General features: G+C 51.4%; 1 protein-coding gene across 9 annotated transcripts in view; it reads left to right on the forward strand.

Annotated features, from left to right (window-relative positions):
• The window catches only part of MAP2K5 (mitogen-activated protein kinase kinase 5), a 261852-nt gene extending 246840 nt beyond the window's left edge, over positions 1–15012 (forward strand). For 5 of the 9 annotated variants that reach the window (XM_045067481.1, XM_045067483.1, XM_045067480.1 and 2 more), the window contains one exon: positions 14561–15012. Coding sequence is in view for 6 of the 9 variants with exons in the window: in XM_045067480.1 (XP_044923415.1) it covers positions 14561–14665 (105 nt within the window). In the remaining 3 variants the exon portion in view is untranslated. Of the gene's footprint in view, positions 1–10740; positions 10879–14560 lie in introns of those variants that run through there. The other 4 variants (XM_013059472.2, XM_013059471.2, XM_045067479.1 and 1 more) reach the window with 2 other exon arrangements.
• The last annotated feature ends 1010 nt before the right edge of the window (positions 15013–16022 follow it).

Raw genomic sequence — 16022 nt, forward strand, 5'->3', positions numbered from 1 at the left:
CTTTCTTTCTTTTTTTTCCCTTTATTTATTTATTTATTTTTTGGTAACTGGTCATTTTTAATCCTGTATTTTGTAGAATAGGCCTGGCAGTGTTGGCCTTTGTTAAGCTCTTCAAATTTTCCAAAAGGGTTGCCCCAGTCAGTCCCCTGGGTTCCCCCACACTCACCACAATAGAAACCCATTCCAATGAATTGAGTGAGGCCCAGTGAACTCAGGGGCATCACAGCTGAAAACAGTAAAAAAAATAAAACAAAAAAAGATGGCACTTCAGTTAGTTATGTACCCAAAATTTTGATAGCCAGTGTCTTTAGCAGTTTTCTTTCCTCTCTGTTTTTTGTTGATTTGATAGCATCAAAAATGTGCCCTTTAGTTTCAGTGTTCATGCACAGGGTTGTTTATCATTCCCCCTTTTCTTTAAGATCTTATTTATTTAGTTAGTTATTTGAGAGAGAGAGAGAAGCAAGCACACATTCCGGCAAGGGGATGTGTGTGCAGAGGGAGAAGTAGACTCACAACTGAGCAGGGAACCTGACACCACACTCGATCCTAGGACCCCTGGGATCATGACCTCTGCTAAAGACACCCCTGGTACCCCAGTTCCTTATCCCAACTAGAAAAACTATTACCAAGATGGATTTTTTTTTTTAAGATTTTATTTATTTATTTATTTGACAGACAGAGATCACAAGTAGGCAGAGAGGCAGGCAGAGGAGGCGGGGAAGCAGGCTCCCTGCTGAGCAGAGAGCCAGATGTGGGGCTCGATCCCAGGACCCTGGGATCACAACCTGAGCCAAAGGCAAAGGTTTTAACCCACTGGGCCACCCAGGTGCCCACCAAGATGGATTTTAAGGAGTATCAGCTCTTGCTTAATTGGATGCTTCTTGAAATAAGATGAGACAATGGAATAGGAAGTTCTTTTAAAAGTTGAAAGTGGGGTACCAGGGCTCAGGACCTGGGGCTCACCTGGCATGGTGATGTTTGGTCAGGGGTCTTAGAACCTCCCAGTCACCACCCTTTGCACTGCCCCCACCATATATCTGTTCATATCCCCCCCCCCCCGACCCCACTCTGTCTGCTGTAAGGTCATCACTCTGCATTTTCAAATATGTTGGCCTCATGAATTCATATGGAATATCGTTCCTTTGTTTTCTGGATTTGCGGTTATGTATCCTATTTTCATTCCTAGTGATGCATACTTTGTTTTTTATCAGTTCTGTCAGAGGTTAGTCTCCTTTAATAATTTTTTAAAGGACCAGTATTTTATTGAATTGACCATTTCTTTGATACCTTTCTATCTAATCCCTTTATTTGCAATCTTATGTTTTCTTTGGATTTATTTTTTGTTCTTTTTACAATTTGTTTATATTCTGTTGAAAATTTTCCAATCTTCCCCACCCCTAAATACCCATATAATGCTGTAAATTACCTTTTAAATATTTTTTAGCTCTATCCCATTAATATTGATATGTAGTATTTTTATGTCACTCAGTTCTAAATAACTTCTAATTTCAATTAGGATTTCCTTTTTGACCCATGGATTGTTCAGAAGTATTTTTTTTTTTAATTGCAAACACTCAAGTGTTTTGCTGTCTTTTGATTGTTACCCGCTTTCCATGCATCTTGGTCACTGTTCATGGTTGGTCCAAATCTGTGTTTGTTGAAGTTCCAAATCGGTATTTGTTGAAGTTCCTTCATTACGTGGTTGACTTTTCTCCCTGTGTTCTCTTTGTGCATGTGTTCTCTCATTGCTGAATGCAGTGTCCTCTTCACAGCCTGTAGATCAAACTTGTCAGTTGTGTGACCCAAATATTTTGTGTCCTAATTTTCCACACACTTTCTCTCTCTCAGTCATTAAGAGGACTGTGTTCAAATCTTCCTCGATTAGTGGTGTGGCTTTGTCAGTTTCTCCTTACAGTTCTGTCTGTAAGTGTTCGCCGTGCCAAAAGACTCTATCTTCGTTTCAAGGTGTGTCCTTTACCTTTACGTGAATGCCCTCGGTCTCGAATATATTGCTGTGATCTTCCTTTTTGTCTGCTGTTAATAAACCTCTGCTGTCTTTTGGTTCATATTTGTCTGCTATGTGTTTTACTTTCCCTTTGCTCTTACCGTTTCTGTGTTCTTGTAAATGAATCTCTGCATTTTGTGGTTGGTGTTTTAAATTTCATCCAGTGTTTTTTTAATTGATTACTTTAATCACTTATATTTATTGCTTGTTGGTATACTTGAATATTTTTCTATTATCCTATTTTGTGCTTTCTCTCTACAATACTCTTTTTTTTTTAACTTCTTCTTTCTCTATTCTATTGGGTTCATTTTTTTCCCCTTCCCTTTTATTCTTTCTATTGGTGAAGGAATTATATTCTGTTTCTAGCCTCTCATGGATTATCCCTAAATTTTTCATCTAATTTAGCAAAGCCCAAGGTTAGTCAATAAATATACTCTCCCAAACAATATGCAGCCTTAGGGTCTGTGTCTTACCTTCTTATTAGGTAGAATTCGTTTAAATCACATATGATCAAAAGGCAAACAGCAGCTTAAAGAAGGCCACAAGGGTGCCTTCTTTAAGTGGGGTGCCTGGACTAGTGCAGCAGCTCCTTCCATTTTACCAGCCTAGGGGCATTTGAGCTCTAGCCGCCAGCAGTGAGAAAAAGCAGTAGAAAAGCTTGCCCTTGTGTTCAGGACATTGGCACACAGCGTATATTCTCACATGGGCCAAAACTAGCTGCAAGGGAGGTGGGGGTACAGTTGCTCTGCTGGGTAACAATGTTCCTCCCTAGAATCAGGATTTGTGTCAGTAAGGAGGAAGAGAGAAGGGTCATTGAGAGGCGGCCAGCACTCTCTGCCGTAGCCCTTCTCCCCTGAGAGCATCTCCTCCGTCCCTCCTTGCATGTCCTCAAGGTCCAGGATTTCATCGTCACCTTGTTTTCAGATCCTCGGAATCAGTCCTTACTGTCACTGTCATTTTATACATAATTAGTGCTTGTTTAGATTTTTCCATGGGCATACCAGTTGTTTGTTCCTTGTCACTGTTGCATTGTGCTTCCTCAAGAAAGAGTTCTGCCGGGGAGTGGCTGTGGGGGGCAGGACCATTGAGCTTTTGTTTAGAATTATCTTTACTTTGCGGTCATTCTTGATCGTCAGTTTAATCGGAACAGGTTAGGCTGACTGTCTCTCCTGGGGTCTTGAAGAGATTCTGTTGTCCTCTGGCTTCTATTCTTGCTGATGAGACTCTGCACCTCCCTCTGTAGGCAATACGTCACTGTCCTTAGTGTTCCGCACTCTCCCTACAATGTGTCTGGTGTCGATTTCATTATATTCATTCTATTTGGAGATCATTGTGATTCTCTATTCTGGGAATTCACTCTTTCATCAGCTCTCAAAATCCTCAACTCTTGTCTCTGGATATCACCCTCCCCCACATGTTCAGTCTTGTCTGGGTCTTTCTGCTGGGCCTTTCTCTTTCACATTAAAAGGAAATTTTTCTCTCTCTACTGTGCTCTGGATGATCTTCTTAGGCCATTCGTTGTAGCTTACTAAGTCTCTCTTCAGCTGTCTGGCTCATCCGTGCAGTTTCTTTTGTTTTGTTTTGTTTTGTTTTTCCAGTGACTTCTTTTTCTTTTCTTTTAAGATTTTATTTATTTATTTGACAGAGAGAGAGAGCACAAGTAGGCAGAGCAGCAAGCAGAGGGAGAGGGAGAAGCAGGCTATCTGCCAAGCGGGGAGCCCAATGTGGGGCTCCATCCCAGGACCCTGGGATCATGACCTGAGCTGAAGGCAGCTGCTCAACCGACTGAGCCACCCAGGCATCCCCACTGTTTTATTTTCTATAAGTTAACATTACATTCTTTTTCAGGTCTTTCTGTTCTGTTTTTCATCATTTCATATTCTTTTCTTAATACATTACTGTCTTCTTGTACGTTTTTAATCTTTTCAAATGTGCACTTTTTTACATTTTCCCTCCCAATCATTTTTCAATTATCTCAGTTCTGAGAACTCTCATCTTCCTGTGCGTTATGTTGTCTGCTCATTCTTGTCTATGGTGAATTATATCCTCACGTTTGGAAATTTTTACTGTAAGCTCATACTGAGTGGGGTTTATCACTATGGAAATGGCTTAATTTTAGAAGGATTGCCGCAGAAGGGTTTTTGGTATGCTTCTGACAGACATTCCAGAGTAACACAAGATCAAGATCAACATTGTATCAGTTTATCAGTCTGGGGTTCTCAAACTATAGAGGTAGTGCACCCGGTCCCAAACTGCATAGGGCTCTGCCCCATTTTTTTATTGCTTGGGCAGCCCCGCTCAGGGCCACTTACAGTCCCCTTTGCTGATGGTTAGCCTTTCATAGCTTATCCCTTCTGTAGTTTAAGCTTTGTTCAGGGTCTCAGGGCCAGCTCCTTAGGGAACCTTGTCTCCTGTTTCTGCTTAGTTCTTCATTCTTTCTAGAACTACATTCCTGGAACCAGTAGCCCCTATAAAACCACAAGACTTCCACTCACTTATTCTGGCTTTCAGCTCCGTCTTCCTTGGTAACCGTTATGGATTGCCTTTCTTTCAGTTCAGCCATGCTTTTTAAAACTGTTGCATTTTATCTGCCATGGCGAGGGCCACATTGGAGGGCCACATAGAAGGAAGACTCTTAGGCTGTCTTGGTCTCTCATCATCTCTTCATTGACTCACTGTCAGAATCACTCCATTCTGCTGTGTTCAACAAATGTACGGAGCTCCCACCATGTGCCAGAAATTGTGCCAGTTCTGGTTGCCTACCCCCTGCCTTTCCTATACCCACATGCTCACATATACCCACACACATGAGCACATGCACATGTAAAGCAAAGGTCTCCAAGCTCAAACATCATAGCTTCAGAGATAAGGAAAAAAAACCAACCAACCAACAGACAAACAAAACAAGAGGGCCAGAGAGAAAATCCATCCTTCTGAGCATTGCGTCTTTTAATCTCCACCACCATACAGCCATCACCCCACAAGACAGACCTTGACCATCTAGACATCAGTAAACGGCCCCATATTCACTACTTGGACATACTGCAGAGTCAGCCTGTCAGGCAAGAGTCCTCAGCACTATTGAAGCAAGACCCCCATTCTGCCTCTGGCACCCCGTAATCCCAACTCCTGTGGCCCTCTGAAGTCACCCTGTGCCCCCTCCCTGCACCGTACTGCACAAGCTCTAGGATGACTCGCAGGGACCTTGGGAAATATCTTGTTCTTTCGATGGGCCATTTTCTGACCAATTACCCTGTGTAGGAGCACATAGATCTGCTCAGATGAAAGGTGGAGAGCTCCTTGACCCCCTTAGATGCCTGTGTACAGGCTAGGATGGCTAGAGGTAAGCAATTTGCTGCTAATAATTGAATATTTGGGGAGAAACATCTATTTCTGTAGCAGTGGTGAAGAGTAAACTCAGGAAGGTTGATTGAAATGGCGTGTCACAGCTGCAAACTGTTTCTGAGGTCTTAAAAGAAAATGAAGGGCCAGAAGGGGCCCCCTCTACCCCCACCCAGGGTGGGGAAGAGCTTTAGAAATCAGAGGCCGAGAAAGCACATTCTAGAAAGCCGAGCTAGGTAGATCAGGCAGGTTCCCCGGTAGCTGCACAGAGACAAGACTGGCCGCCCCGTCTCACTGCTGCACCCCCAGAGTGTTCTATGCAGAGGAGTAAGGACCCCCCACTCACTGCCCACCTGTGTCTGAGACGCCAAGTCTGTGGACCCGTGATCTCGTCCTTATAAACCCCTCCCTGAGAGGAAGAGAGTGCAGCTGTATTCGGTGGGACTGAGGAGGCTAGCAAACCTTGTCCCCATGTTCAAAACCAACTAAGAAACAGGACTCAGGAAATGATGGAAAGTAAGGATCGGCTTTACTTCTACAAAGACCTAGATTAAAGGATGCACTTACCTTGTGGCCCACGTTGCCTTGCTGGGAATTTACCGGTTCCCAGGGGTGAGCAGCCTTAGACCCCCCACCAGAGGGCAGGCCGGAACGCGCCCTCCCGGTGGGCAGGAGGCCCCTGAGCTCACCCTGCTCCATCCTTCCTGCTGCACTCCTCCTCCCTGGGGGCACAGCTCAGGAGTGTAGTAACAACAGAGTCCTTGCATGCGGAGTGATGAAGCCTGGGGAATGCAGGTCCCCCGGGGAGTAGTCTGCCCTTTGCAGTGAGGCCGCCATGGCCCTTCTCAAACCATCACTCGGGGATAGCACCAGGAGGGTTTGCTGACTCTGTCCTGGGCTCCTTGCATTATCCTATACAGGGACGGAGAGAAGGATTTTCACAGAGGGGCCTCGGCTCCTCCCTGCTAAGTCCCCATTTGTGGGGACTCCCCTCCAGCCACCTCCTTCCCCAGCTCCGCCTGGTGACCAGCCTGGCACACCGGGCCTGAAAGGCAGAGTTGACCCCAGGGGTGATTATGATTTCTTATGTCATGTAATTAATATTATAAAGACTGCCTGCTGCCCTACCACTTGTCAGCAGGCCAGCAGACACCGGGCATCTGTGCGTCCTTTTATAAGTCAGATTGCTCGCTGATCAGACTGACCTCCTAGGTAAGCCGGGATTCAATTAGTAGTTTTGAACCTGTAGCCGCAGAATGTTCTCTATTACGTAGCGCTATTAAGAGGGGAAAGAAGGGTGTTTTGTTTTTTTTAGCATGAATGTATTGGTGTTCATTGAGGACACTTCTTTGTAAAGTCATTCGTGAGCCCTCTCTTGAAGGACACAGAATCCAAGAGCTGGGCTCCTAAGCGGGAGTTACAGTGCTATCTCCGTGAACGGTCAGTTTCCCTATGCTGTTGTCTCAGTAGCACAGAGTCAAGGAACTCCTGACTCTTCCCAGTGCCGGTCCAGCTCAAGCATCTGTTAAACACATATAGAAGCTTTACAAAGGGAATAGCAGAAAACTTTTGTTTTCAGAGTTTAGTCACTGATAGTCACTAGCAACCGTTCATATGAGCTGCTTACAGTGAATCTGTAGGTCAGACAAGAGGGACGCAGAGCTGCTGGAATAGACACCATCAGAAACTCAGAGCAGCCTTGACCCTCAGCGCCCTTGTTGGGCATCATGGGGCAGCCGCCGGGCGGACGGACTTCATGGGCTCCGTGCACCTGTCTCCTGCATGGCACTCACCGTTGTTCTCTGTCCTTCTGGTGTGAGTGCACGTCGCAGCCCTGAGATCTTTCAAATGACCAGTGCACCAGAACAGCCCTCCTGGCTGTCCCCCCACAGAGAAGTCCAATAACATGCACAGATCTGACAAGCAGGACTGACTTTGCTCCAAGAGCCGCAAAGAGTAAGTTCACATCACTGTGCAGGGTAACGGTTGCCGGTCGGTACTCAGTGGAGCACACTGAGTTAAGCAGATGAGGATGTACAGTCGTTTTTAATTAGGTTTGTACACCTACAGTTAAAATATTTCTTGACAACTTGAATCAAACATGTAGAAGCCCTCACACACCTCACATCCTGCGTTTCCGCCCGTCTCTGCAGTCCCATCGGGCCCTGCCACTCCTCCATTAGTGCTGAGTAGGAACGGAAGTCCCAGCCCCACCGCGAGGACTGCAGTCCTACAGGGGACGTGCGGAGAGCCTTGTGGCAAGGCTCGCAGGCCCAGCAAGGAAACACAAAGTGGTGGGCAGAGCGTTGACACTGGGGACCCTTCAGCCTCTCGGGTCACCCCTTATAGGCATCCCCTAATCACAAGACTGCCCCACCAGCTCGTGCGAGCAGCCTGTTGGACTCTCACTTGTTTCAGACTTGGCTACTGGCTTGGCTTGCTTGCTTCAGCGGGCTCCCGGGTCCTTGGAGTTCTCTCCCATGTGACTTCCTCCTCCGTGGGAGAGGAGTGCCTGGTGACTGGGCTCATCCTGTGGTCCAGAGAGGACCGCTGCCTCCCGCCAGAGTCTAGAGCCTCCTCAGCTCTTCAAGACTTCTCACTAGGCCCGCCCGCCCCAGCCTGTGGTGCTTCTCAGCCTGGCAGCAGACCCCTGGGGAAATGCCATAACTTACCAGTCAGTCCAACTAATTGCCTTGGTGGCTCCTAAGTGGTTAGCTCTGCCCTGCCCTCAAGTGGTTTCCAGTCTAACGTTAGGGTAACAGTGGGTTCAAATGATGTTAACGCATGACAGAACAAGGGAAGGCCTCTGGAGAGGTCAACAAGAGGGCGTGTGCACAGTTCTCTCTGGGGGAGACGGCATCTTCTATGAGAAGACGTGACAAAAAAGGCCCCATAGAGGGAGAGCAGAGGTTAGGGGTACAGTCAGCTGTTGAACACCCTGTTTCTGATTGTTCTTTCTGTGGTTACCTTCAGAGTCCAGTCAGTGTCTAGCCCTGGAAGGTTTCCAGGCACTAGACCTATAGTTTTCCTGCTTCTCTAGAGACTGGGTCCAAGGAGAGGGAATGGAGAAGTAGGGGTTCTCAGCTAGACCATCCACCTCTGCTCTGGGGGCAGGCCGTCCTGCAGGGTGGAGGCTGCCGTCTCCAGCCCTGGCACTCATGCCACAGGACAACACAATGGCGGAGGGCTCAGGCGCTGGAGACAACACAGCATTCAAGCTCCACAGCCTTGGGCTACTTCCTCAACCTTCCTGTGCTTTAGTTTCCACATCTGTCAGATGGAGATAAGAATACTCAGAGTTGCTGATTATTAAATCATTTGAATAGAACTGCCTAATACATAGGACTTTGAACAAGGTAGGACACTTTTTGTCACTCTAATTGCAGTTACCAGTTAAAAACCACTTGTTGGGGCGCCTGGGTGGTTCAGTGGGTTAAAGCCTCTGCCTTCAACTCAGGTCATGATCCCGGCATCCTGGGATTGAGCCCCGCATCAAGCTCTCTGCTCAGCGGGGAGCCTGCTTCTTCCTCTCTCTCTCTCTGCCTGCCTTTCTGCCTACTTGTGATCTCTGTCTGTCAAATAAATAAATAAAATCTTAAAAAAAAAAAAATCACTTGTTGAGGGGCACCTGGCTGACTCAGTCGGGTAAGCATCCAGCTCTTGATTTCAGCTGAGGTCATGATCCCAGGGTCCTGGGATCGAGCCCCACATCAGGCTCCCTGCTCAACAGAGAGCCTGCTTCTCCTTCTGTCTACTGCTCCCCCCGCTTGTGCTCGCTCGCTCTTTCTCTCTGACAAATAAATAATAAAATCTTTAAAAAGTAGAAATTTATTTTTTTTAAGATGTGTTTATTTTAGAAAGAGAGAGGCCATGCTTGCAAGTGGGCAGAGGGGCAGAGGGAAGGAATCTCAAGCAGACATGCCCCGCCCCCCGCCGAGCATGGAGTCCAACATGGGATTCCATCCCACAATCCTGAGATCATGACCTGAGCTGAAGTCAAGAGTCAGACGCTTAACTGAGCCACCCAGGTGCCCCGGAAGTAGACATTTAGAACTCACCATGCCTGACCTCAGAAAGCACAGTGGTCATTGTCCTCCAGGACAGAAGAGAGCCTTGGATTCAAACCGTGCGTCTGCTGCTTTCTAGCTCTTGACCCATTGCTTGGCACCTCAGTTCCTTTTGTCTGTAAATGGAGGTGCTGGGAGGGTTCAAGGCCACATGCGGTTGTCCAGCAACTGTAGGGCGCATGGCAAGTGCTGACACACAGAGTATGCGGATGGCTTTGTCCTGCCGCAGGCCTGCTACTAATTGAGGGCCTACTGTGTGCCCGCATGGCAGGTATGTCTGCAGATGATTGATGATTCACATGCATAATGTTCTTGAGGAAGTTATGCAAGAGAAGGAAGTGTGCAGACCCCACGCAGGTCAATTCCCATTTGGGAAGAAAATCTCCAGACCCCTACGCCTCGGGCAGCTCTTAGCACTGCAGCAGGCGGTGTGTCCCCGCCAGCAGAGGGTAGAGCACTGCCTACACGGAGGGCCTCGGGAGTGCCCTGCGGTCGGTCAGGAAGGCATCTCGTCACGATGAAATGGATGGGAAAAAATTAGGGACAATACTACAGAGGCAGAGAGACCCGCTCTAGCGAACCCCCGGTCACTTTGCCCAGATAAAGGAGAGGGAGAACTACACTTCCCCCACCCATGAGTTCTTAGTTTCCACCAGGGCCCTTCCCTGTGCCAGCACGGTCCGCTGCTCAGCCCCATGTGGCCGTGGCCACACCAGGTGACGGCGGCCATCTTCCGTGGCCGTGGACTTGTCCCACGTGTGCTCCCCTGCATCCTACTTTTAGAGCCATCCTATCTCTTGCGGTCCCAACCTCTTCCCTTCATTATGTCTCCACCTTCTGTGGCGAAGTCTGTGGACCATAATACTTCAACCCTCGCCAGTTTAATTGTTGCAGCTGGCCCGGAGAGAATGCAGGAAATGAGAGTGGCTCCCATTGCCTGGTGATGGGGCCAGCGAGATCAGCAGCAGCCCCAGCGCGGCGCACGCCCCAAGCCCGCCAGCCTCGGCAGAGTGGCTGCTGACATGCTTTCTGGCTGGAGGGCAGAGACGCCCCTACCTGGGACAGCCACGGGGGGTGGGGGGTGGGGGTTGAGATGCTCCTGACAAGCTGCTTGTGGGTGTCGCTGCAGGGGGAGCAAGGCACACACACACAACCCCCCGCCCAGTTCCCTGCAGTGTGATTGGGGCTACGAGGGTTTGCCCATGTCTGGATTCCTCTCCCTGGGACAGGATGGGCACTTCCCCCAAGTGCTGCAGGAGGCATGAGCCCTCCAGGGCCTCATGGAGACCCCAAAAGAGGCCTGCGAAGCCAGCTCTCTGGTTGCAGGTGTGGGAGAGCATTTGGAGTCAGAAGCCTCGCATTGGTGTCCAGCCCGGCCCCTTGCTCCGACGACCCTGGACAGGTCCCCGAGTATCTGTTTCCTCATCTGGAAGGTGGACACGCATGGCTGTGCATGCCTGCAGAGTGAGTGTGGGGATTCCGTGGGAAAATGAGGACAAAGCCCTTGGCAGGTGCCCGGCACACAGCACCCCTCCATGGCACTGGACTTAACACTAGCGTTCTGTAGGGTGTCATTTCCGTCCATCTCTGGCATCTGGCTGTCCTGCATCTGCCTAGGCCTGTCCGGAGCCTCCTGGGAACCCAGGCACCTCAGAGCGGCTGAGGGATTCTCCTGCTTTCTCTAGAATCATCCATCAGGTTTTGTTTGCTTATTACACTTGTGAGGAGTTCCTGCATTGTACGTGTCAGGAGTGTCACTGTATCCTAGAAAAGAAGCAGGGAACACACCCGCCATGGTCACAGCGGACAACAGTCCGGCCCTGAGAATGCACCAGGAGACTTAATTGAGTTCAGCCCCAGCACTATTAACCAGTCGCTTCCCTCTGTTGGGCCTCAACATTCTCTTCTGTAAAATGGGATGAAGGTATGTGTGCCCTGCTTCCTACACAGGCCGACGGGGCTAGGGAGCTTCGAGGGAGAGTCACCTGCCACCATGACAGGCAGGCATTCTCCCAGTGTGTCCAGGGCATGGCGCCGACTGAGGTCAGGACCTGGGGCAGTGTAGGCTGGCAGCCTCGGTGTCACCTCTGTACAGGAGGGTCAGAATTTGGGGGCAGAAATAAAGGTGAGGGGAATTGTGATCTGGTTATTGATTTTGCCACTTATGTCCGCTCCCGGTCAGCCTGGGAGAGCCCTGGGCAGTGTGGTCTTGGGTTTCAGACACTGTGATCCAGGCCCAGCCCTGGGAACCCAGGCAGGTCAGCCATGAGCCAGCGGTCTGCGTTTCCTCGTGTGTAAAGTGGAGATTCTAGTGCCTGCCTCTGACTTGGTGCCTGTCCCCCGGACTGTGAGGTGCTCATGGGCCCTGCAGGCGGAGCTGCTGCCCAGCCCGGAGATCATGGCCCCGGGGCCCACTGCTGCTCTGCTGCTTTCTGTGCTCTCCCTCCTTTGCTGGCTTCCTCACTGTGCCCCACCACCACCAGCTCCCACGTTCACAGCTCACAGGCCTGCTCCCTAGAGAGGCTGGGGTCTCCCTCCCATATCTGTCTGTCTCTGTCCCCTCTCTGCGTCCCTCTGTGATTCCCCCACCCCTCTCTCCAGAGCCAGTCAACAGTAGCTGGGGACAAGACCACCTGTCCAGGTCCTTCCCTTCAGGCGGGTGTACAGCATCAGGGACGCACAGGACAGGAGAACCTCCCAGCCAAGGAGGGCAGGAAAGGGGCAGAATCTCCGCCAGAGCAGTGGATGGCGGCCCTCTCCTCCTCGCGCCTCCCAGGGCACTTGGGCACAGTGCCCTCCCTGCCGTGCAGCCATCAGCCTTCCCCTAACTGGAGGAATGCCTCCACTCTCCCCTCCTGCAGTTCCGCTCTGCTTGTTCCCGAACAGATGATAACAGAGATGCAGCATATGGGCCCCAAAGTCACCGGGCATTCTGGGAAAGTGACACTGTGCTACCCCAGGCTTGGGGGGAGGGGCCCATCAGCTTCTGAGCACAGCTTCTCCCTTTGTTCTTCACAAGGGCGCAAGGTCACCTCTCCTGAGCCTCCTGGAAAGGCAGTGTGTGCACTCAGACTTGAGGAAGACTTCCCTCTAGTTAGGTAGCGATTAGGAAGGCAGGTGTAGGGTAGGCATGTATACAGGGGAGAACTGCATGTGGGAGTCAAGATAGGAGCCCACCTGGGACTCTCCTGCTCCAGCCCCAGCCCAGCTGCCTGTAGGACATCAACCCCACCTGGCTTCCAAGTCCCCTTACCCAGTGGTAGTCTGTGAGGGGCACCTGCCCACCCACAGTAGTCCTGCACGTGTGTTGGGAGCCCCCGTAGAATGCGATGAGCAGATCCCAGCAAGTGCCCAGGTGGGCTCCAGGTCTAGCTCCACCATGGCCTCGGTGAGTCGCTGCACAGGGCTGAGTGCCCTTGGCACCCCCTAAGCCAAGCTCCCTGCCCCTGTCCAGTGTTCTTTACGGCTTTGAGCTAGACCATGTCGGGTGCTTCAGAAAATGACTTTCCTTACCCGAACTGAGAAAGCTAGGTGAGAGGACGCAGCAGGGGTCCAGGGTAAAGAAGCCTTGATGGCTTTCCTTCCTGTCCCCAGAGACACATCAGGTCTGACCAAGCAGCCTCATTGCCTCCCCTGGCCTGGTCTTAGGCCGCTCCTACAGACCCTGGGATCTGGGCACCCAGGGCATATGAGCCCCGGGCCTGCATCCCCCCTGCCATGTGATGAACTCATTTTGAGGCAGCTTGGAGCTGCAAGCAGGTGGCCTGTGGCTGGCTATTCCCCAGAGCTGCTGGTCAAGACTGGGCATATGGGGAAAGCAGTTCTGGGAGCCCAGCTCACACCAGTGGGCAAGAGAGAAGGAGCCCAATAAGGGCTCGAAAAGCTGAGGTGCACTGGTGCTGGTGGCCTCAATACACTGAGCATCCGACTTTTGGCTTTGGCTCAGGTCCTGATCTCTTGGGCCGTGGGATCAAGCCCTGTGTCTGCACTCAGCAGGGGGTCTGCTAGAAGATTCTTCTCCCTCTTTGCAAGCTTGCTCTCTCTTCTCTCTCAAATAAAAAAAAAAAAAAAATAGATCTTTAAAAAAAGAAAGCTGAGGGTTCAGACAAGCTGGAGCTGGAAGACTGCAGGGGCAGGAGAAGAGGTGGGGGTGGGGGGAGGGAAGGGAGGGAAGCGGGAGCCTTCCCACACCCCCCACACTAGCCCACTGCGGCTCTCTGAATCTCTCTCTGGCTACATTTTTGGTAAAGGAAGAAGCTTCCAGGTGTGTGTTTCTTAGCAGAGAAGCTGCTTGGTAAGGAGGGAGGTAGATAATGCTTTTCAGTTTCCCTTTCACCTTTGGCCTGTGGTCAGGGTGACTGACTGCCTCTGCTTTTTTTTTTTTTTTTTTTAACCTTCCCTGAGAACTCCCAGGAAGCCCTAAGATTTGTGAATGTGAATCTTGATTCCTCAGGACCGCAGGGGAGGGGACTGGCTAAATAGAACTGGACCCGTCTTATGGACTAAGTAATTTAGAGCCCGACATGGGCCACAAGGAGACAGTCCTGGCCCCTCTGAAGTCCAGCCCTCACCTGGTCACCAGGAACCAGAGGGGATCTGCACCCACCAGCGTATCCCTCCTGCCCCTGTACGTTTGCCTTCCCTCCACTTGGACGTGGGACTTTGTCAGAGAGTGTAGACATAGGCCTGTTGCCAAGACATAGACATAGAAGAACACCGGAAGGGAGAGATGTAGCTGTGGAGGAGATGATTCTCTGATCTGTGGGCAGCCCTTGGACTGGGGTGCTGGCAACCCAGGGGCCAGGCATTCACCAGTCTGCGGTTGGAGTGGTGCGGGGTGCGGAGGAGCCTGGCAGTGTGGAGACAGGACAGGCCTTCCCCCACAGGCAACTTTCAGGCCGGTGGGACTCTCAGGAGGTGGTGATGGAACACCGGGCAGAATCTGAGCTATGCAGTGAGTGCTGCCCCTCCACTGGCCTCAGTCAAGCTAGCTGTGAAATGGGTCGATGGTGTCCTTCTTCTCTTGTTGGGCTAGTGGGGGAGAAGAAAGGAGGTCCAGGCCGAGAAGAGGCCTTGGCAAGCGTAATGAAGTGCAGAGTCTGGGGAATGTGTGTCACAGTCTCTCTTCCTCTCCCCCCCGCAACAGGGCCACCCGTTCATCATGCAGTTCAATGACGGAAACGCCACCGTGGTGTCCATGTGGGTGTGCAGGGCGCTGGAGGAGAGGCGGAACCAGCAGGGGCCCCCGTGATGCCGCAGAGGGGCACAGACAGCCCAGGACTGGTCACCAAGGGGACAACCCACCCATCGTGCCCCCCTTTCTGTTCGCCGTCTGCCCTGGAAGAGCTCTGCTGGGCCCGGCTTCCCTACTCTCAACTCTGACTCTGCTGGCAGATGGCCTAGCCCAGGGAGCCCTCCAGAGTGGCCAGCCCTTGCCTGCTCTGGTCTGGAGGCACTGACGGGGGGTGGGCAGAGGGGTGGGGGTATCAAGAACGGAGACTTCGGGCCCCTGCCCCTCTTTTTTCCTAACATTTTCTTTGTAAAGGGTCAGGCCCCGTCAGCATCACTGACGGGAATAAAAGTATTATTGCTTCTTTACTGTCTGTCCCTGTGAGGGTTGTGCTGTGTGAAGAGTGCCTTACCCCTCCAGGGGTGGGGTTGGGGCGGGGCCTCCGCCTCAGCAAGGATGGATGGCGGAGTCGAGCTGCCCCTCCCCCAGGCACCTGCAAGCTCCCCGGTGCTTCCAGATGGTCTATGATGAGGCCCCCAGCCCAGCCTGCCTGACGGAAGACTGAAGCACGCAGGTCCCTGAACCAAGTCCGGAGGCACGGAGTAGCTGAGCCGGCAGCAGATCTGGGGCCTCAGGACGCCTGTTGTATGCTCCTCGCTGGACCAGCATTTGTCCCCACGGCCACTCTGACCCAGTGACCTGCCGTGGGGCAGTGGGCGAGGAGTTGGAAAAAGGCGCCGAGCAGTTCTGAGGTCCTTCTCCCGGCTCCTGCTCCCACACCACACCTCCAGCTCCTCCACAGCAAGGGTCACTGCCTTTGGCCCCACACCCTGCAAACCTCACTTAACCCGGGCCATTCACAGCCACCCTCCGGTCATCCTGCCAGGTAAGTGTGGTCACGCGCATTTTACAGGTGAGGAACTGGGCTTACAGAGGCTTGGGTTTGCTCTTGCAGGTCTAAGGGCCATCTCCACTTATCCAAAAGCAAACTCCTGACACCACCGCTCTCCCATCTCAGCAAGTGGTGGAGATGGAGATCCTCCTGGCCCCCAAGCTAACGTACCAGCACTGGGCCTTGACTCCTTTCTCCGTCACACCCACATCTAGCCCACCTTGAAGACCTGTTGTCTTTACCTTCATGTTGATTCCACACGCCTGTCTTCTTACACGGCCGCTGGAGGGAGCCAGCTAAAACCCAGTGGGTCATGGTCCTCTCCTGCTCAGAACCTCTAGCAACAAGCCGAAGACCCCACAATGGCCTGTGTGAGCATTCTGCCTTGATTTCTGATCCCAACTCCCATCACCCCAACTCCCTCCATCCACGTGGCATCCTCACGGATCCTTGAACATCCAGGCACACTGCCCACTCAGGGCCACA

Source organism: Mustela putorius, unplaced genomic scaffold, assembly GCF_011764305.1.
Source record: "Mustela putorius furo isolate JIRA1106 unplaced genomic scaffold, ASM1176430v1.1 tig00003896_pilon_pilon_pilon, whole genome shotgun sequence".
In the NCBI taxonomy this organism is placed as follows: Eukaryota; Metazoa; Chordata; class Mammalia; order Carnivora; family Mustelidae; genus Mustela; species Mustela putorius.